The sequence below is a fragment of the Thunnus albacares genome, chromosome 18 (assembly GCF_914725855.1).
Source record: "Thunnus albacares chromosome 18, fThuAlb1.1, whole genome shotgun sequence".
In the NCBI taxonomy this organism is placed as follows: domain Eukaryota; kingdom Metazoa; phylum Chordata; class Actinopteri; order Scombriformes; family Scombridae; genus Thunnus; species Thunnus albacares.
The window spans coordinates 4,804,165-4,826,476 of NC_058123.1; the positions used below are offsets into that span (position 1 = coordinate 4,804,165).

At 37.6% G+C, this 22,312-nt stretch overlaps 2 protein-coding genes across 3 annotated transcripts in view; both read right to left on the reverse strand.

Moving 5' to 3' along the window:
* pi4kaa (phosphatidylinositol 4-kinase, catalytic, alpha a) overlaps window positions 1-5,005 on the reverse strand; it is a 32,680-nt gene extending 27,675 nt beyond the window's left edge. For both annotated transcript variants that reach the window (XM_044333462.1, XM_044333460.1), the window contains exons 1-6: window positions 4,814-5,005; window positions 1,597-1,713; window positions 1,392-1,485; window positions 1,140-1,228; window positions 385-457; window positions 26-288 (exon numbers count right to left, since the gene is read on the reverse strand). In XM_044333462.1, the coding sequence (XP_044189397.1) occupies window positions 26-288; window positions 385-457; window positions 1,140-1,228; window positions 1,392-1,485; window positions 1,597-1,713; window positions 4,814-4,912 (735 nt within the window). In that variant the 5' untranslated portion in view covers window positions 4,913-5,005. The remainder of the gene's footprint in view (window positions 1-25; window positions 289-384; window positions 458-1,139; window positions 1,229-1,391; window positions 1,486-1,596; window positions 1,714-4,813) is intronic.
* A 2,630-nt stretch (window positions 5,006-7,635) lies between these two features.
* slc25a1b (slc25a1 solute carrier family 25 member 1b) lies at window positions 7,636-22,170 on the reverse strand. The gene is made up of 9 exons (XM_044333509.1): window positions 21,628-22,170; window positions 15,066-15,173; window positions 14,174-14,273; window positions 13,470-13,608; window positions 11,633-11,717; window positions 11,286-11,390; window positions 11,085-11,200; window positions 10,915-10,988; window positions 7,636-9,566 (listed from the first exon to the last, which is right to left on the reverse strand). Exons 1-9 carry the CDS (start codon window positions 21,737-21,739, stop codon window positions 9,452-9,454), a joined length of 954 nt encoding a protein of 317 aa, XP_044189444.1. The 5' UTR covers window positions 21,740-22,170; the 3' UTR covers window positions 7,636-9,451.
* Window positions 22,171-22,312: the final 142 nt, after the last annotated feature.

Here is a 22,312-nt window from a genome sequence, read left to right on the forward strand (position 1 = left end):
TTTGCTTTTGTCAAACTATAAATACCTGTTGTGACACGCTGGACATGGAGGAGCCTTTACGTCTCAGAGTGTCCGACTGACACACCGTGAGCAAAGAGCTCGGCAGGATGGAACGGAAATCGTTGAAGGAGCGCCGGCGCACCGCGTCGCTGTCGTCGCCCGTGGACAGCAAGGGAGCGACCGGTCGAGGGAACAGCTTGGACAGTAACGGCTCGTCGGTGTTGCTGTATCGGCCGAACGCTCTGGCCACACCGAGCAGGGTCGGCACTGTGTATCTACACAGGTACTCTGTATTAAAAAAGGGAGAGAGAAGGTAGAGCAGATGAGAATATGAATATTAGGGAGTAACATGCAGAGGAAACAAGAGGTGTGTCATGTCGGTACCTTTATCATGATCCTCTGGATTCTTGCAGATATCTTGCAGGACCTGCATGATGTCCATGATCGCCTCCAGGATCTGACAAATATATGTTACATCATCACAACATTTTCAGCGGTAAGATGATATTTAAAAGGGGCCATATCATGCACATATATGTCTATATTCTGGGGCTCTACTGGAATATCTTTGCATGATTTACAGTTAAAAACTCCTTATTTATCTTATACTGGCTCTTTACTCAGACCCTCAGTTCAGCCTCTGTCTGAAACAGGCCGTTTTAGCTCCTGTCTCTTTAAGGCCCGCCTCCTGAACCTACTCTGTTCTGATTGGCCAGTTTCAGGAAGCTTCCTCCGCCTCCGGAGGCTACGTAAACAAACTATGGTAGCAGGATTTCACTTCTTTTTCTTGTTCTTTACTCAAAATATAAACTTCTAAAATACATCCACACATGTCGGAGCCTGAATCCGATACGAAATATGAGAGTTAACAACCTTAGCAACAAAGACTAAGGAACGGACGGCTGTTTGTGGGATGATGTCAGTTCGATGGGGAAGCAGAAGTAACTTGTTTAACATCCGACATCATAACAGTATAAAAATAACAGAAAATCACAAAACACATGATATGTCCCCTTCATAAAGATCACACATACTATAGCTACAAACACAAAGACACACACACACACACACACACACACACACACACACACACACACACACACACACACACACACACACACACAAAGACACACACACACCTGTCCTCGTAAAGTCTCATCGCTTTGGGCAACATCTGAGAGAAGTGTTACCAGACTAAAGCTGAAGTTCTCTGCAACAGGAAGAGCCTCTGCAAGACGGGAAGTTCACCAAACATTAACAAACAGTGGCATAAATGCAATGGCATTCATAATTGAAGCACACAGAACAGCAGACAAGTATAAGAGTGAACATTATATGATATATGTAACATTAATAAAAACATGATAATAGAACTGCGGATGTATCTTTACCTCGTCCTTTGCGCTCTGAGCTTTCTTCAATCCACTGAACTTTAGGAAGCCCTTTAAGCAATCCGAGAAGGTAGGGGACGATAGCATCTTTGTGCTGCGACAGAAATATTCCATAGCGTTTGTTATATAAAAGGAGGGTTATATAACTGTTATATCAACATCCTGTAAATTCACAGCCATAAAGCAGAGAGGTAAGTAGGTTCACCTGCAGGTTGGACTCTACTAGAAAGATGCCCAGTGCAATGACAGCATCTCTCCTCCTCTCATCCAGCTGGAAAACTCCTCTGAAGTCCACAGGGCACATGCATTGTAACTTCTGGACCTGCAGGAGAACAAAACATAGTTCATAGGTACTGCAGCTTTAATTAAAATGTGCTAAAGCCTCTCGACTTCAGTGAGCCATTTGGATCTTATTCATCTTTTTTTTTTTTAAGGTATATAATTAACCTGCCCGCAAGGCTAAAGAGACATTTTTAATGTCTGGTTCCATTAGCGTTAATGATTTTTGGTCCTAAATGTGTTTCAGGAACCGAGCCAAAATCCTGCCTCCAGCATTAATTAGCCTAATGCTAAAGGGGCAGATTAATGATCCCAGAGGGGTTAGCAACCATTTAAACACAGACGGCGAAACAACTAGTGTCTACATGTTAGTTTTAAACTGTTATCACATCCGCTACGTACAAAAAATCATTAACACTGGAGTTCAAAAAGCTAAAGATCATCTCAGAAACCCTGCTAATGGTAAAAAAAACATTTTAATAAAAAGGTTGGAATTGAACCAGGTGTCACATTCGGGTTTTTTAAGCCGATATAATACAATATAACAGCATGTTCTAAAGTACCGGAGGCTGTTCTGACCCACTGACAGAAGGTTATTGTGCAAACAGCGAGGCTTATGTGCTGAAGCAGGGCCCCCGGAGGTTTGAAGTTTCCCACTCAAGAGTTCAGAAATCCGGAGGTCAGTGCTTCTCAGATGCTTCTCGCTTCACTTCCTGTGCTGTTTTTCTTAAAAAAAAATCTTCCCCCGAACATTGAAAGTCCTCACACAGACAGAGAAAAGCAGTCAAACACACAAAATAACTAGATCTGTCTCTCCTGCAGTTTTTCATTATTTCTACCGCAGCTCTTCTCATGGTAACATATTTTCTGTCTCAGTCATGGTCACCGCTTCCTCGTTTTGAATCTCAGTGGGTGTATTTTCTAAATCAGTTCAAGCTCTGCCTGCTCTGTAGGGAGTTCAAACTTTTATTTCTCATTTATTATTGATTGCTCCTGCTGGGCTCAAAAGTAACAACTAGTTCAGTTATTTTCTCGTATAACCAATTAATCACTTGGTCTATTAAAGCTCTTACAATAGTGAAACATGCCAATCATAATGTCTCAGAGACAACAGTTCGAAATCCAAAGATATTCAATATATTATCATATATGACAGAGAAAAGCAGCAAATCCTTCAAATGGAGAAGCTTGAATCAGCAAATGTTTCAGCAATTCTTCTGAAATTACTTAAAAGATCAATCAATTAGAGAAATAAACCTGCTCTTGCTTTGGAAACAGGTGGCCACCATGATACAGTAACAGAAGGAGTGAAGAATTGTGACACTTCATGTGTAAAACATAACTACATTATGTGGGAATGTAGTGGTGGCTGGTTGACTGATCTATATTCATGTCTATAAGATTAAATAAGATATACTTTTCTACTTCTGTGGACAATAACTGTGTACTCTGTTCTAAAACTGAAAACAGTAATGCACCAGAACATCATGTCTAAATGTCAAATACTAATAATAGCAATGACAGGTTTGTTTAAGCCGAAGCTTATTACGCCTCCTGTTCTCAAAATGCTAAATAAACAAACAAGCTACATGAATCAAACAATAAGTAAAGAAGTAGCAATGCATAAACATGCATATAGACTGGACACATAATGATAATACTACTAATATATACTACTACTACTAATAATAATAGTAGTACAATAATACTAAACTTTATTTCTATGGCACAATTCATGTAGAAACGCAACACAAAGTGTTTCACATAAAAGCAAATAATCATAACATTTACATTTATCATTTGTGTGATAAAGTTGAATTTAAAAGACAGGATAATACAACATTTAGATAAACAAACTCTAGGAAAAAACAACATTGATGTGTCTCATATATTAACATATAAGAACTGTAACCGCTCCCTTATTTCCTTCCTCCTTCATTGTATCTGGGTTGTTATTAATGTTCTGTTTTTTCCTTTTTCTTTTCTTCTTGTCATTTCTATTATGTTCTGATTGAATGTCAAGTTCATACCTTCAGTGTACAAAAACATCCTTTGGCAACTATTTAGATAATTCAATAGCAAATTTCTGGCATTTTTGCATTAAAAAATGATAAAAATGGTTGTTTTCAACTTTGCAAATGTGATGATTTAATGCTTTTTTTTGTCATGCATGATAGTACACTGAATATATTTGGGTTTTTGGACTGTTAATCAGATAAAACAAGATATCTGAAGACGACACTCTCGGCAGTGCTCTCTGGAGGACTTTTTGCAGACATGTTTGTCACCATCAGTATATCTGTGCTGAGCTGTTATCAGCAGACGGATCACAGAAAAGCCTCAAATCATCACATCCGAGAAGCTGCAGCCAGTAAATGTTTAGTGTTTATTGATTAATAAACATCTAAAACAATTGACAACGTTTTCATGCTTGTAATTTCATTCACAAAAGCATTATTGGCTTAATCATACAACTTTTTTGTTGTATGAATACCGGTTAGTTGCATTTCCCCATATTTCTACACGCTAGATGTGGAAAGATAATTGGGCAACTATACAACGCCCTCTGACTAGCAGATCTTTGGCTTAGCTTTAAAAGACAAAGACTGGTAATTTCGATTCTGGTTTATTGATTCATAACTAGATTGCTTACTACAGAATAAATATTATGAAGAAAATCTCAGTTATCCAACTTCTGTTTCTGTGACAATGGATAGAAAACATTCATGAGCTTCCTGTGCCTTCATTTGACAGCCAAGCAGGTAACAAGTTATTGATAACCGCAAAAAAATGGTACAAATTTGGGATGTGGTGGCAGTTTTTTCTTACATTTGCATATCTGTTGATATAAACGTGAGGGAAGAGCAACTACAGGTTAATAACAGCTAACAGACGTTAGCCATTAGCCAGCTTTGAAGTCAGTTGGACGTCGTGTCACGTAACCTACACCTTTAAATCACAAATTTGACACAATAAATCACATACTGGCACACTTATAGACATTTTTACTGTTTTTTTAGATTCATAACACAGACCACACCATGAGGGAAGCGAAGTTAAGTCCGGGCCTGAGCTAAGTTAATGTCAAAGACTCTTTGACAGGTACTAGCTTGTCGGTAGCCGTGTAGCTATTATAACGTTACCTTGTCTATCGGTGCCTGCCGGTGAGCCGCCAGAGACCGGGCCAAAGATAACACGGTGTTGAAGTAAAATCCTCTGCTTCCTCCTCCATTGAGAGACATGTTTAAAGCAGACGCCTTAATACTGCTGCACAAACACAAACATCTTCTTCAAAAAAAGACCCGAAGTCCGCACTGACAACTACGGCAAGCGCAGCGTCCAAACAGCGCAGAGCAAGGTCACAGCAGACAAACCCTATAATCCCTTTTAAAGGGTAGGTTCACAATTCTTCAGGTGTGTCTTAAAATAACAGTCACGTGTCCATGTGAACAGTGAAAGAGGTTTTTACTCGCTGTAATCATTCTTCCTGTTCATACTGGATATTAAAGATCTTTCAAATGTGCTTTCAATGTAAGTGATGGAGGACAAAATCCACAGTGTGTCCACACAGTCATTTTGTGCAAAAATGCATTTGCAAAAGTTGATGTGAAGCTTATATGAGGCTTCAGCAGTCTGAGTTAGTCACATCAAGTGGACATCTGCCACATTTACAGTCTTTTTAGCATCAAATTCCCTCTTTGTGTTTCCTCTGACAGTGTTTCCCTGTTGAGCTGCGGTGGAAGTATAGTAACAAAAAGAGGGACTTCTGCACTAAAATATCTTCTTGATTTGACTCATTTGGACGGCTGAAGCTTCATATTATCTTCAGATAAACTTTTAAACACATATTTGCACATGAGGACTGTGGATTTTGTCCCCCATCACTTACATTGTACAGAAATATTGGTACTTTTCCACATTTTTTTTAAATAAACTAAATTTTCTCTATATTAAGTTGAAACTGAGAGAAGTATATGGTAGCCATCATTCTTTATTTCACATTGAATATAACTGAAATTAACAACTTAACATATTATTTAATACAGCAAAACAAATGAAAATTGCATGGCCAAAAATATCGGTACCCTTAACTTAATATTTTATAGCACAGCCTTTGGAGGCAATAACTGCAGTCAAGTGCTTTCTGTAACTCTGAATAGGGTTTCTACACTTCTCCACTGGTAGTTCGGTCAACTCTTCTGAAGCAAACTGCTCCAGTTCTCTCAGGTTTGATGGGTGCTGTTTCCCAACTGCAGGTTTCAGCTCTTTCCATAGATGTTGGATTCAGATCAGGACTCATAGCAGCCACTTCAAAACAGTCCAATGTTTTCTTCTCATCCACTCTTGGGTGCTTTTTGATGTATGTTTAGGGTCATTATCCTGCTGGAAGACTTGCAACTAAGACACAGCTTTCTGACACTGGGCTGTATGTTTCGCTCCTAAATGCCTTGATAGTCTTCTGATTTCATTGTGCTGCACAGATTCAAGGTGCCTGAGGCAGCAAAGCAACCCCAAAACATCACTGAGCCTCCTCCATGTTTCACAGTTGTCATAGTGTTCTTTTAAGGCTTCATTTTTTCCTCTGTAAATATAGGGTTGGTGTGATTTACCAAACAGCTCTAATTCTGTTTCATCTGTCCAAACCACTTTCTTCCAGAAGGACTGTAGCTTGTCAACATGCATTTTGGCAAAGTCCAGTCTGGCTTTATGTGTCTCCCTCTTAGAAGTTTTTTTTTTCCTGGGTCTTCTACCATGGAGCCCATTTTCATTCAGACAGCAACGGATGATGCAACTTGAAACTATTGTACCTTGAACTTGAAGATCAGCTTGGATCTGTATTGATGTTTTCTTTGGCTCTTTCTCAACCACTCAAGCAATCCCTCTTTTCAATCTCAGGCCAATTTTCCTCTTGCGACCACGTCCAGAGATGTTGGCTACAGTTCAATGAGTCTAAAACTTCTTAATAATATTGGCAACAGTGATCACAGGAACATCAAGTTCTTTGGAAATGGTCTTGTAACCTTTATGCTGACCATTACATTGTTTCTAATGTCTTCAGACTCTCTAGTTTTCCTTGTTTTCCATGTTCAATGTGATGCACACAGTGGCACAAAACAGCAGAGTAATTTTCTCCTTTTAAACTGGCTGCATGAGTGATTATAAGATTTAAAACACCCGTGATACTAATTAAAACATAATAGTCTGCTTAAAGTATCACTACAAATCAATTATTTCTTACAACTTCGAAAGGGTACCAATAATTTTGTCCAGGATATTTTGTAGAATAAGCAGGAATTCAGTTATTTTCACAACTTTTTTGTTTTGTTGCACTGTAAACCAAACATAGACATGCACTGATTGTAAAATGTCTTTTAATTTCAACACTGTTCATGGTGAACAGTGCATTATGTTAATAAAATACAGGGGTATCAATAATTTCAGCCATGTATGTAAGTGCATTATGAAGGGATCTTCTAATGGTCAGTATGAACAGGAGGAATAATTACAGCAAGAAAAACAGGTTTCAATGTTCATTTGGGCTCCTGACTGTTGTTTTTACATTTACTCAAGTACTGCACTTAAGTACAATTTTAAGGCACTTGACCTGAATGGTAAAAATGAGACCTGGATGATATTTGAAATGAATACGACAACGTTAACGGTCCGATCCAATGTTTATTTGTGAGCATACATATTAGAACTCGTTAGACTGAAGGCACAATACTGGATTTTAACTACTGGGGAAATTTCATCTGTTAAAGGAAAGCTTCACAATTTTCAAGTCTGTCTTAAAAACAATAGTCAGGAGGCCATATGAAGAGAGAAACCGTTTTTTCTTGCTGTAAGCATTCCTCCTGTTCATACTGATCATTGAAAAATCTGTTCCTAATGCGCTTACAATGTGAGAGATGACTAACATCCAAAGTCCTCGTTTTATGCAAAAAGATATTCAAAACTTTATCTTCGTTCCAGTTGTTTTAGTACAAAGATATCGACTTGATTTGACTAATTTGAGTGGCTGAAGTCTCAAACTACCTTCAGATAAAGTTTAGAATATCTTTTTGCACAAAACGAGGACTGTGGATTTTTTTGTCTGCCATCACTTACATTGTAAACGCATTTGAAGGGATCTTCTAAAGGTCAGTATGAACAGGAGGAATGATTACAGCAAGGTAAACCTGTTACAGTGTTCATTTGGGCTCCTGACTGTTGTTTTAATACTGACATGAAACATAATGAACCTCTATCCTTTAATATGAAAAATCCAAAAGATATTTAAATATCTGACATATGTCTACATGGATGCAAGGTCAGGTTGAAGCTCAAGCTGAAAAATGTAGTTTAAAAGTAAACATTGTGCGTCCAAAACATTGTGTAATGAGCAAAACAATTAACTGCATTGCATGTAAACGTGCCAGATTCACAAGCTACAAACTCCAGTCTTTAACATGGTATTATATCTCTGAGCAGCAGTTGGCACATTGGATTATCAGTTGATATAAAAGTAAAGGCAATTAATATCACATAGTTAAAAAATTAAAAACTGAATCTGCAATAAAATCTATCCTGAACCACTCGTCCTCAATGGAATGAGATGGAAGGCACTATTATATATGGCATTTCTCAAACAGGCATGTCTATGCAATGAAGGCAATTAAAATTTTAGAAGCAAAAAAATAAAATAAAATAAAAAAATGGAAATACTAGCAGTTACAATGAATTGAGAGGATATATACAATTCAGAAATATCTCAGATACCGCCTGGAATTAAACATCTGGCACCACTGCAATGTGTGCAACTGAGTACATATTTGTTAACGGATCTGTAGTGACTACGTACATACAACATTCAATCATTCTTAATCTCAAAAGATCTCAAAATGAATCATACATGACATAGGCACTTTTTATAGCATCAATCTAGTACGTTAATTGATTTAAAAACAGCTCTGCAAAGTAAAAGTGAACTATTGTGAAACTGTTTTGTGGAAATACGCATTTCAAAATAAAATGTGTACGTATGCAACATAATTTTTAAAAAAAACCTACACCTCCATGAATCCCACAATCTTGATTAATTTAACAATCTTGATTTAAGGCATTTAGTTCTTAATGTACCCTTTAGCTTTTGCAGCATGTCACATCTGAATTTAATGTTTCTGACATCAGGTAGAGAATGAGTCTTTAAAAAAAAAAAAGAAAAAAGAAAAAAAGACAAAAATTGAAATATTTGCATATAAAAAGGGCTTTAAAATGTATGATCTCTGGTATCATCTGTCATCTTCAAGTATAATTTCTTTGTCTATAGTGTCTAAATCACATTATGTTGGGTCGGGTATTGGTTCCTCGTTGATTAAGTACATACAGTATTTGTTTCACTGAACGCAAAGCACTGTACTGTAAGTGAGACACTTCTCTGTACCAGCAGTGTTCCCATTTCTCTAGTCAAGCAGGTCTAGTCCTAAATAAATGCCCCGTTCCTTTCCCTGAGCTCTTAAGGAACTTCCCCCCCCTCTGGAATTTAAAGTGTAAGCATTGATTCTGCAACCTGGTGCTTTTTTTTTCATGCAGATTCCACTTGCAATAGCTTTGTTATAAATAAAAAAATCAAGAACATACCAATCCCTTTCTTTCTTTCTTTCTGTGAATCACTTAGAGGTAGATATTAGAACCTAGAAGCAGGGTTTAAGGAGATTGGTGTGGGACTTGACCATTGTTAGGGTTAGATTGTGGATGGCCCGTCCTAACACTCCTGCTTGTGTAGCACCGGGGTGTCCATTTCAGTCCGTCTTCCAAACTACGTTGAGGAGCTTCACAACTTCCTCATAAATGATGAAGACTATGGCCACGTCCATACATACTCGACCCAGCCGAGGCACAGTACCTTTGTAGAACCTGAATGGCACAAAGAAAGACAGTGAAAATGTTATTTCAAGACAATATCAGGCACTAAAAGATGCAAAAAAAAGGTAACAAATACAAGTCACAGAGGTTATCTAGAAATGTATTATTCTAGGCATAACAACACTACAACTAATACTACTAATAACTTTATTATTACTATTTTAAAAACATCCTAAATGGTGGCCAAAAGTCATGGCAGACATAGTAAGTCCCAGATACAAAACTAAAATATGAACTTGCACATCAGTGTGTGTTTATATAACCAAGCAGAGGGAAAATAAAAGTGGTCCCAGGATGGTACCATGAGGTGTCCCACAGGATTATGATCCCAAGAACTGACCTCTTGTCGAGGTGGAGAAGCATGTTTAATGAATTTAACACTAAAAGGACAGTAAATCTTGGGTTGGCTGGGTACTGCCCAAGTTAAGAATTCTAAATATAAAATACTGTGACTAATTTTAGCTAACTAAATGTTAGCTAACTATTATAATCATAGCAGCTGCGTGTCAAGTAGCTTTTATCAGATAAAAAACTGTGTCTCAAAAAATAACTTTTCTATTGTTCTAAAAATGCAGCTAGTAAGAAAATTAAAATACACTGCCACTGATTGGAGGTAGAGCCTGATCGATACTGAATCCAGTAACAATATTAGAGCAGCAATGATTAGTCGATCACAAACTGTTTTGATAATTGTATCATTGTAGCCTTCTATGATCGTTAACTGAATATCTTTGGGTTGCGGACTGTTAGTTGGAACAAAACAAGACATCTGAGGTTGCATATTGGGCTATGGGAAACAGCGGTCAACATTTTTCACCATTTTCTGACACTTCATAAACCTAACGACTCATCTATTAATTGAGAAAATAATCAAAAGATTAATCGATAATGAAGATAATCGTTAGCTGCAGCCTTAAATAATATATTAGCTAATTGTCCCTGAACTGAGTGGGATATTTTACAGTTGAAAAATAAACCTATAAATGCTCTCTAGAGGACAAACTATGAAATGGAAACCCAAACAGTCCAAAACCCAAAGATATTCCATTCACTATCATGTATTCTCAAATCATCACATTTGACAAGCTGCAACCATCAAATGTTTGGTATCTTTGCTTAATCAATGCCTAAAATGACTATTTGATTATCAAAATAGTTACAAATTAAGTTTCTGTTGGCTGATTAATCAATTAATTGATGAATCGTTGCAGCTCAACTTAAAAGACTCCAATTGTCAATATTATGAGGGTACTTTCTGAGACATCTAGCGATTGTAAACTCTTTCTCTCGTCTGTCAGTTATTCTCCATTAATCACATCAACTCTTCATATGAACTTACGCCATCGGTCCCTCATGCTTCATGATCTTGACGGCACAGTCAAGTGTGCTTTTATACTTGTGAGCTTCAAGACCCTGTTGGGTAACACACATACATATATACATGTTAGTCACTATGCTCATGGTTAAATTATGACATTTTGAAGAAGTGAACACGTTATTCAAACAAACCTGCATTCTAGTTTTAATGACATCCAGCGGAGTGTTTCCGAACACACTGGCAGCACCAGCAACAGCTCCAAACATTCCAGTTATCAGAGGATTAATGGCTTTGTTGGGGTCATCACCTTGGTGTTAGAAAAAACACAAGACGATGAGTCTTTGGCTGCGTTGATGGTTGTATGAAGTGATTATAACATTTCATTCACTCACCTTTGTACCAGTTCCTCAGTGAAGTCATGACATAAAAGCGGATGGCCTGGTTGGAACCTTGTTTCAGCACCGTGGCCGTTAGGCCTTGATAAGTCCCCTTCAGGCCTGAAGATACATCAGCATTATCAGCTTTCTAGCTTCGTTTCTACGTCACCAACACTTATATTAATTAACTTTTAGGAGTAATGAAGCTAAAGATTAATATTATCCTCTGAATTATAGATGTGATGATTCAAATCCATGAGAAACATCCTAAAGAGTAATTTTCTATCGTGTGGTAGAGATGGAGCAGTAGGTGGCAGTAAAAAAAGCTACTGACCATGCACAAATAAAGAAACCCTCCTTACCTTCAGATCTAATTATCTCCCTCACTCCATGGAAAAATCCCTTGTACTTTGGGTTCGCTGATGTCTGATCATGGATGAATTTGACCTAAAGTGACATCATAACAATGATTAATAAATTAAACAAGGCAAATGTCAGAGAATCAAAACAGAAACGATTGCAGTAGCTGCAAAAATCCGACACATTAGGATTCTGCTGACAGCAACGCTATAATGTGCAAAACAGCATTAGTTTATTTGCGTGGAAGTACAATAGATCATTAACTCGTGAGGGGGAACTTTCCTTTCTGCTTTTGATGACAGATTTACAACAAAATCGACAAAGACAGGAAATGACATTTTGAGATTTCTTATTTAAACGCACAAAGAACATCTTCCGTCAGGCAGGAGACATTTTGATGTGTAATGGTGGTCAGTAGGATTCTGTTTAGTTCATAAATGACCAATTTAGACACAAGGGTATTAGAGAAGTAACTGAATTTAGAAGCATGTCCTGAACTGTATCCTGAGCATGTTCTTTCCATGACTTTAATGGCGCAAACTAAAGTCGAGTGGAAACCCTGTCTCCTGTACATAGACATGTTGTCTGCAGACTTTTTTAGTTACACAATGGTCAAAGGTCCATTTTGAAACATTTTTCCAGTTGAGAATAAAAATTACACAGTATGTAGCTGTGTGTCTTTGGTTGGCCAGTTGCTTCTTATAGGTCTACATTCAGAAGCAGAAGAAGTGAATAAAGTCTGAAAACTTTTCATGGTCCTTTAATGTTAAACCTGCAACACAAGATTAAAGCTGCACTAATCAATATTTTTATATTAACAAGGAAAAAAAGTACAATCCTAACAGGAAAGAACAAATTTGGTCACATTACACCTGTTCTCAGATCTCTCCATTGGCTACCGGTTAGTTTAAGAATTGACAACATTTTCCTCCTCGTCTATAAAGCTCTAAACGGCCCACAGTCCCTCTCAGACCTACTCATTCAAAATGAACCTATCAGACCTCATAGGTCTTCTGGCTCAGGCCTTGTAGTTGTTCCAAAAGTTAAAACTAAAGTTGGTGATGCAGCTTTTGTTTTTTTTGGTCCCAGCTGCTGGAAAACATCATCAGATTGTATTAGATGTGCTCCAACATTAACAGTGTTTAAAGTAGACTGAAAACCTTCCTGGTTTCCTGTGCATTTGATTAGTTTTATTGTCTTTAAAGTGCTGGATTTGTTCTACTTGGTTGTCTACATTCATGTGTATGTTTTTGCATATGTATACTGTCTGTATATATGCTGTACATACAGTACATGTTTATATTTTTTAATATGAGGCACACTTGTTTTTCTTTATTTGAAAATTTCTTTCTTTGCTTTTGATTAACCCACAGAGATTTATCCCAACTCTGCAGTCCCCCTCAGCTCTAGTAAGCATTTTAGCACCTTTCAGCTCATTGTTTTGGTTTCACCGCCTACAACTTTATTGATTTATTCACTTCGTACAGTGCTCATAAACCTTATCCGGACACAGGTAGTCGTTTTCAGCAAAAAAGCTCTGGTAAAGCCATGATACACTACCTGCTAAGCACCAAACAGCAGAAAGGCATAGTTAGCTACTACTGGCAAACATAATGTGGCATTTAGCAGCTTTTCTCAGGAGTTCGTGGAGCCCAAAACTGAGCAAAAATGAGGGTTAAAATTTGACTTAGCTCCAAATGATTGCTAATGATGTCCCACGTCTAGCTGGAACTGTCAGTTGTTCCAATTGTTTGCTGACACATTGGCCATATCAGTTATATAAGGTGATATTATAGCGTCGGTGTTGTGTTTATACTTTAACCCAGTTTTTTTTTTTACCTTTACTGTCTCCATAGGACAGACTACGACGACAGCCTCTGCAACTCCAGCACCAAGACCACATAAGAATCCTCGCTTGCTGTCCAGTTTACCACTTTCATCACGCATCTTATTACTAAGGAACTCAAACACTCCAAATCTGTAAGTTAATAGAGAATAAAAACAAGATTAATGACCATAATTAGAAAATAATATGTACCTTTTTCTAAGGTACCCTTTGTAAAGGGTTTATAATTTGTAGTGGCTTTACAGGGGGGATAAATACCTGCCAAATTACCTGCCAACCTAAACATCATTAATAAATATTTGTCAGTTTATAAGGGCTGCGCTTAACATTCATTTCACAAAGTTGTTCATCACAGTTTCGAAAGCTCTTGTTTTGTCCAACCAACAAGATTTTTTTGGTTGATAAATAACTTAAACAATTAATCAGTTATCTGAATTGTTGCAGGTTAACAAATCAATTAAACGATTCATTGTTTCAGTTCTACAACTTAAAAACACTTTATAAAGGATGCCTCATGCAGCTACATTGGAAATAAGGTGTCTGTGTTTCACATTTAAAGCAACAGTTTTGATAATTGATTAATTGTTTTAATAGTAACTTTTCACTATTTTCTGACATTTTAAAGACCAAACAATGAATTAATAAAGAACAGCCCTATTTCACATGTATGTTAGGTTGTGGTGTTACGGTGCAGTACCTGACAGCTGCTTTAGGTATAGAGCCATATAGCAGTGAGCTTAGACCTCTGTAAAGACCCCTCACCCCATGACTGTTCACCGTCTGCTTCACACAGTCAACTGTGGGAGAAAGAACAGGGAAGAGAGGGTGGGATAAATGAAAAAAGAAGAGATAAGTAATATGAAAACGAGGCAAGACACTGATTTATTGTACTTGTAGCAAAAGACTATTTCACCGCTGCCCAGAAAAGCTCACTCGATAAATCAGCAGCTGCATTGTTACAGAAATCCTGATATAAAAGGTTTTTCTAGGTTTTTATAAAAAATTTCTGGGTTCCACGTGTGTCTATTGCAGCTAAAACAACAGCCCTTCATACTGAGTTTCTGCAGACAAACATCCACTATGCCAAAGTTCACAAACTCTTATCAAACTTACTTACTACACAAACACACATCTGTTTGTTCATGTGTCCACTACATTCTGCAATAACACGACGTCAGAACTCACAATGGATTGTTAGTCAAACAAGATGTTTGTTGAAATCTAAAAGCATGTACAGCATCGATATTTTGGACTCTTTGGTCAATTGAGACGACTGCTAATTCATCAACATCAATCATGAATCAACAACCACTGTGAACAGCTGTAGACAACAATTACACTCAAAACAGTCACTTCCTAATGTTTTTGTCTCAGCGTTAACTGATTATATCTGAATGAAAACTACGGAAATTCAGAGCAAAGCTGAATGAAACTATTCAATAACGTTTGGGTAAGTGTATAAAAAAAAGTGTAAAGGAAATATGGTTGTATTATCATCACATGTGATCATAGCAATGAAATTAAAGTCACACTCAACAACTAAGTTGAATAGTTCAGGTATAAAAACAAGACATTGAACATAAACTCACCGATGCCTTTGTATTTGGGAGGATTCGCCTTCTCGTCGAGCTGCAGCTGTGTTTTAACGTACTCTGTAGGGAAGGTGATACAGATCTCGATGCCTCCAGCGATTCCACCTGAAATATCAGAAAAACACTCCATTAAGCACAGATTTTAAACAAGGGAGAGACAAAAACATGAACAAGTTTCTTCTGTCAACACTACACCAGTGCATTTTCAAGGAGAAAGAAGCTTTAATTTGACAAATTGCACCAACACACCAAACTCTCACAGACAAAAACATTCATAAAACCAATTATGATTGTAAAAATCAAGGTTTTCTTTACAATCTACTTTCAAAATACAATTTCTTGATTTAAATAGGGAAGGTTAATAATTAATCATACTGTCTTGTACTTTATAAGTATTCTTTCAGTATTTTTTCACATTTAATAGTAAAACTTTGTTTATATTGCACATTTCATACAAAAAGATGCAAGACAATGTGCTTCACAAATAATGAAAAATACACATAAAATACACAAAAAACACATAAAAAGATGCAAGAAATGGGAATAAATAGGAATATTAAAAACAAAGGCAGCAATTAAAAGAGATATTTAAAAATGAATAAACTTAGCGCTAAATAAATACGAAGTAATACTACAGAAATGAAGTAAAATACAGTAAAAATTTCTAAGTAAAAGATAAGTTGTAAGTTTTAAGCAAGGTGCACATTAGTTGCCATCAGAAGAAGTCTACATTGTAAAAGATTGCTGCATGCATGTTTGCTTTACGATATTTCACCAACGCACCAGCTCCACCTTAAAACTCTGGCGCTCACACATCTGCCGTTCAACAGCAAACACGCAGCCGGCTGCTGATTGGCTCGGCTGATCTCAGTGTGACTGAACTTAGAGATACTCCCCTTGGCCTCAGGCCAAAATCAAGGGGGTGTGTAGCCTTCAGAGCACATACTGTTCACTACATTACCGCTCATCAACACAGACCAGCAGTCAGTTAGTCGTCCACTCACTCTGATGCACTTAGAAGTTTGCATAAAGTGGAGGAAAGGAAATGAAAAGGTTTCTGACAAAAAAAAACAACAAAAAAGTTTGAAAAAATTGGACAAATAATCCAACTATGTCTGCCTGGATTCAGTCAGCTCAGCTTTATGTTTATTTAAGGCTTCACTTGCAAGTATTTGTTAAAAAATATCAGATTTTTTTGCAGCAGTGGTAAAAATTCAACAGAAAACTGATAAAAAAAAAAAAAGAAGCTTTCGTGTGAACAGCAGAAGTTTTTTTTAAGGCAACTTGGAGAAAACACTTATACAAGCATGATTTCATCTTCTTTACCCATTTATAAAAGGGCTCTTTGTTGATGCTTGAGGTTTAACATGCATTCTTTCTACCAAAATGCCATGCAGAGAAACCCAACACACAAATAGTTGTAGCCTACATTCAGACATGCAAGTCAGGCTGCTTGTGCATGTACAATCCTAAGATTATAATTCAACTAGTCTGTTTGTTTGTTTGTTTTTTCCACAAAGACACCAAACTACCAAACTGGAAATCTTTAAAAGTGTTGTTTATGACACACCCAGGCATTCCTTTGGTTAGATGCTGGCTTTACAACTATAGCTGTAACTACAAATTAAAGCGGATTCAAAAACAGTCCACATCATCATCACCATCATCATCATCTGCAAACAAAGCCTCCATGTTGTACCTGCATCTCGTCCCCGGTATTCAAGCAGCTGGAAAAAGATAAAGGAACCAGTTTATCAAGTCCAACACGTATGGACACTTTGACCGGTGTGAGGAGAGGTCTCACTAATGCAACAGTAACACAAAACTCAACAGAAGAAGCTGCAACGATCAGTCAATCGAAAGAAAATTAATCATCAACTACTTTGATATTCGATTAATTGTTTAAGGTTTTCTTCAAGCAAAAATTCTGATGATTTGATGGCTCTGTGTTCTTAGGATTTTGGGGGTTTTGGTCAGACAAAACAAGATGTTTAATGACGTCACCTTGTGCGCTTTTCACAGGCTCTTGATGTTTTGTAGAACAAATGATTAATCTGGAAAATAATGAATGCAGATTAATCAATAAAAAACAGCTGGTTGCAGCTCTAATTGAGACACCAAAATCCTCTGAGACACCTTTATCAAGACAGACATTTATTCTTTTTAAAGATTTTGGTATTTTTGTCTTTATTTGACAGTCTAAAGTGCACAGAGAGACAGGATAGGAAAGGTATGAGGCAGGAAATGACCTGCACATGCTGCAGTTATGTAATATGCGTCTTAACCCTGTAGGCTACTAGGACGCTGCAAGACAGACTTTTTGTTAATGGCTGCTTTGCAGGTGTCAGGGTCCTGGTATTGTGCATGCTGGTTCGCTTTCATGGCTAACAGGGCCACTTAAATGGAACAAAACCATCGATTATAAATTTGGTTTTCCCTGCTGGGACGAGTCAAAATGTCTGGTATAAAAAGTGCCTGTCATGTTATGTTTTTGACTCACCTGTATCATAATGTTTTCCACTTATATTTTTACAATCAAAACAGAAAGCTGTGAGTCAAATCCATTCAATGATATTTTGATGATTAAGGCCAGAATAATGTGTTATTACAGTAACTTAAGGATTTAGTTATGCTAGTAGGTGTCATTAATTTATGAAGTTTGCATTAATTATCACTCATAATTCTATTTTAACAACAATCTTGCTATCTAATGTTGAGATGTTAAGTTGTATTTTTACTATCACACTTTTATCACATTTATTTGCCCATTAAATGTGAAGCTACAGCCAGTACACAGCTGCTAGTTAGCTTAGCTTAGCATCGGGACTGGAAACTGGGGGAAACAGTTAGCCCGGGTCTGTCCAAAGGTTGAAAGAAATCCACTTTCTAGCACCTTTAAAGTTCACTAATTAACACACTACATTTTGTTTGTTTAAGCTGTAGGAACAAGTTGCGGTTTTACTGGCGTTATCTGGTAGATAATTGCTTCACAGTGACTTCCTGTGACAGAGACAGGCTAGAAGTTTCCAGTCTTTATGCTAAGCTAAGATAAACCATTTCTGGTTCTAGCATCTTATTAACCATACAGACATGAGAGTGGTATCCATCCTCTCTCCTCAAGAAAAAGTCAAATTATTCCTTTTAAGTGCTGTTTTAGCATTTTTTTTAGCTTTGGTTTTGAAGATAACCACAATAAAAGAAACATATCAATAAAGATTACTCCAGAGTTTACCCACAGAGTAATATCTACTCTGTCTGCTTCAATGGGGATCAGTGGTTTTTATAAAGCCTTGGCATGTGACTGAGTCATTTCTCTTCCAGCCAGAGAGTGGCCACTTGTGACTGTCTGATAGCTGCCACGTCATCCTATCAGCTCACACTACTATCAGGATTCATAGAGTGCAAACAAAGTGAGCCGTGTGTTTCGTTTGTTCATCTTAATTTTTGGGGTCGTCCTTACATGTCACACTTATGCAGGATTCACTTCAAACGTTAGCAACATCATCTGACAACTCAGGAGGGTTGTATGATAACTGAGTTGGCCTTGTGAGAGTTTAAAATACTGTGCGTTGACAAAAATCACATTTTACCCATTAAATTTTGATTTAATTACATTGAACGAGGGACTTCTGCTCACTTGAGGCATCCATGTTTTCTCATTTTTAAGGCACTTCCATATAAAAAGTGCCAATTCGAATACAGTACTGACTTTATTTACAGGTTAAAAACTTATAATTACGATAACTGACATGACTTGAACCCAGCATTACCATACTCTATATTAAAAGCATAACAATACTAAAAAACACCATCTATCTAGTAGTATTTTATGATCCATGCCACTGATAATTCATCTTGACCGCTCGTGCTTGTTTGCAAAAGGTCCTGACTTGTACTTGTGACAGGCGTGTTGTAACCCAGGTGAATGTGTGCTGGGGCTGACAGAGCAATGTGCTTTGTCATCGTGGCTCGCGGAGCTGAACATGAAGGCCCGGGCCTCACTGAGTCCTCTCAGCACACAGTACGAGGGCAGCAGGTCAACAGAAAAACGTCAACCGAACTGCTGAGAGTTAATGCATGTTAAAACTAGAGACAACCGAGCTTAGCTGTTGAACTTTTATATGACTCAAACACGATCAATAGCACCGCTGATTCAGCAGTCGTCAGCTCTTTCTTACTTCCTATTGATGTTGCAATAATTACTGATAATGATTGCCTTTAGTGCTCTGTGTGGAGTTTGAGCAGCTGTCAATGATTAACTGATATCAAAGTTCACGTCAATCAGATTTCTTTGAAAAGGGTCTTTGGCTAAAGTTTACACATCTCAGAGGACATACCAGACAGTCCAACATCAAGCTCCAAGCCAAGTTTTGCCACTGTAGTCTGAGAGGCTGAGATTATCTGTCATAGCAGGTCTGGTAAAACCAATAAGGTAGAAGAAAATTAATGAGATTAGCCATAAATCTGGTCTAAAATGAAAGCAATTTCCGTGGTGCAACAGGATTCTCGTACAGATTTCCACTTGCTTTCGTTGTTTTTGTTCCTACTATGAAGAGAAAAGCAAGTAGAGCTGCAACTATTATTTTCATTATCAATTAATCTGCTGTTTTATTTCTCAATTGATCATTTTTTCAATGAAACGCTTTAAAGTAGGAGAAAATTCACAATTTCCAAAACCTTAAGATATCCTATTTAGAGTTGCAACGATTAGTCGTTTAATCGGTTAGTTGATTGACAGGAAATTAATCTTTTGAGTCACTTTTTAAGCAAAAATGCCAAACAGCTGACAGTTTTAGGCTCTCAAATGTGAGATTTGCTGTGTTTTCTGTCTTACATCATGATGATAGGACAAAAAAAATGTTTTGATGACATCACTTTGGGCTCTTGGAAACTGTGATGGTTGTTTTTCACTGTTCTCTGGTGTTTTATAGACCAAACAAAGAATCTATTACTAGAGAAAATAATTGTCAGATTAATCAATAATGAAAATTATTGTTAGTTGCAGCCTTAATTCGATTTAATATTTCAATTTACAATTTAGACGGTTGATCAGTTATCAAAACAGTTGCATGTTGTTTCGAACAACTAAGCGATTAATCGGCTAATCGCTGCAGCTCTAAAAGCAAACGTGAACTACATCTGTCCCACTTTCTCCTGCCTGCAGTGCACAAAAATATGTAGAACTGCAATGATTAATCGATTAATTGACCGACAGAAAATTTTTCGATTCTATCAAAAATAGTTGATGATTAATCGTTTGTCATTTTTTCATCAAAAATGCCAAATATTTACTGGTTTCTGCTTCTCATATGTGATGATTTATTGCTTTTCTTTGTCATACATAAAGATAGTAAACTGATAATCTTACATTACCTTTGACTCTGGGAAGTTATAACAGGCATTTTTCACAATTCTCTGATATTTTATAGACATAACGATTATTCAAGAAAATGGATAATGAAAATAATCAATTGTGGCAGCCCTGTTCATATGCATTTAAATATCCCCATCATACATGTAACATAAAAAAATACTCTGGAACAATAATGTGTGTCCGATTTGGGGTTTTTTTCCCCACAGAAAAAGTGTAACTAGCATGGTAAAATATTCAATATGGCGTCCATTTCTTCTCCCTCATTACAAATTCTGAATCTATGAATATGAAAATATTCATAAATATTTCATTTTTAAAGTGTTCCTGCTGAACATAAGAAGCCTTTTTCCATTGGCACTTTTGGTCGCACCAAGCCAAACCATGCCGCATTGATTTGCGTTTCCATTACTAGTTTAAATGCGCTAAGGTGAGCCGAGTCACGCCCAAAATGGACCAGTCGGGTCAAAGTCTGCCCGAGCCGCCTTCAAGCGGGTTGCGGTGACGTCAGATGGGCTTCGTCATCATTCAGGAATGAGCTGGCTAACTTCTTGTTTAGCCCTCCGCTAACTTGAATGGGATAAAATGATTTAGATTCAAATTTGATCAGACCGAATGGATCAAATGCTGATATGATAGCAAAACGAGTCATTTTGCGGCGGTTGTGATGCTCATAAAAACCCTAAAGATGTCTAAAACATCACTGTAAAGTCCATTTTTAGTGTTTGTGCACTGGAGGCTTGTGTGAATTGAATATTAGACCATGAGAGGCTCCAAACCAGTTGTGATGTCACAAGTCATGCTTGTAGGCCCGCCCCTAAAAAATTACATTTTCAATTAGTTCAGAGAGACTTTCTACTTTTAGCAGTTGAATGTTTAAAAAAAAAAGCCCTTCAGTGTAAAACTCTGCACATACATCGTTCTGCACAGTGAAACTGAAACATTAAAGTCACAATAAACCAAACACATTTTTTTTTTTGTAGAGGGGGCACTTTAAGATCTGTGTAATTGCAGCCGAGGCCTTTGATCTCATCTGCAGATTGAGACTCAGTAATAAAACTTGTAAACAAGTTGAACAGCCTCTGTGTGTGTGTGTGTTTGTGTAAGTGTGAGTGTATGTGTGTGTTGTGTGCAGGAGCGCCTGCAGAAAAACTTGCTCCTGCACGGTCCGGTACAAACTTTTCTTACCTGCCAGGATAGCTTTGCCAGGGTGCGTAAACTTGGCTTTCCCCGCCGGAGCTGCAGCAGCCAGACACTGAGGTCTGTGAAACGGGCTCACGAATCTTGGTTGTCCGGACATGACTGCGATACCACCGGCCTAACTTTTCTGTTTTTTTTTTCTTTCTTTTTTGTGTCAACACGGACTAGCTCGATTGCAGCAAACCCCAATCAGCCTTCAAGCCTTCATGCAGTCTAGGTGCTTTGTGCAGGAGTCGCGATGCAACCATGCAGAGACCAGGAAGGCAGTGCTGATCATTGGACTTAGTACTGATCAGGAGTTGATAATGTCTGTGTACTTTTGACAGTGAAGTTCCCTCCGTGGTACACAGCGGCAGATAGCGTCGAGTCAGTGTTCAATCAGGGCGGGGCAGGCCACCACACTCACTCTCCCCAACCACCCCATCACGGAAAAACGCCATGATTGTCACAAACATTTAAGGTGGACTGGAGTGATCTTGCATGTGAAACAAGCCCACGTTCAATGCCACTTATCGCCTGTAGAGGGCGGTGTTTCCACCTCACTCTTGTATGGACAAATAATCATTTGTCCGTACAAGACGGGCTCACGGGCTCACAATTCTTCAAGTGTGTCTTAAAACAACAGTCAGGTGTCCGTATGAACAGTGAAATAAGTTTTCTTCGCTGTAATCAT

Bases quoted from the DNA above. Each gene is read 5' to 3' on its own strand.
- slc25a1b (XM_044333509.1), bottom strand. From the start codon at position 21,739: ATGTCCGGACAACCAAGATTCGTGAGCCCGTTTCACAGACCTCAGTGT. The intron at 14,274-15,065 runs GTGAGTTTATGT...TTTCTCCCACAG, and splicing joins TCCCAAATACAAAGGCATCG to TTGACTGTGTGAAGCAGACG. The intron at 11,718-13,469 runs GTAAAAAAAAAA...ATGTCACTTTAG, and splicing joins GTCCTATGGAGACAGTAAAG to GTCAAATTCATCCATGATCA.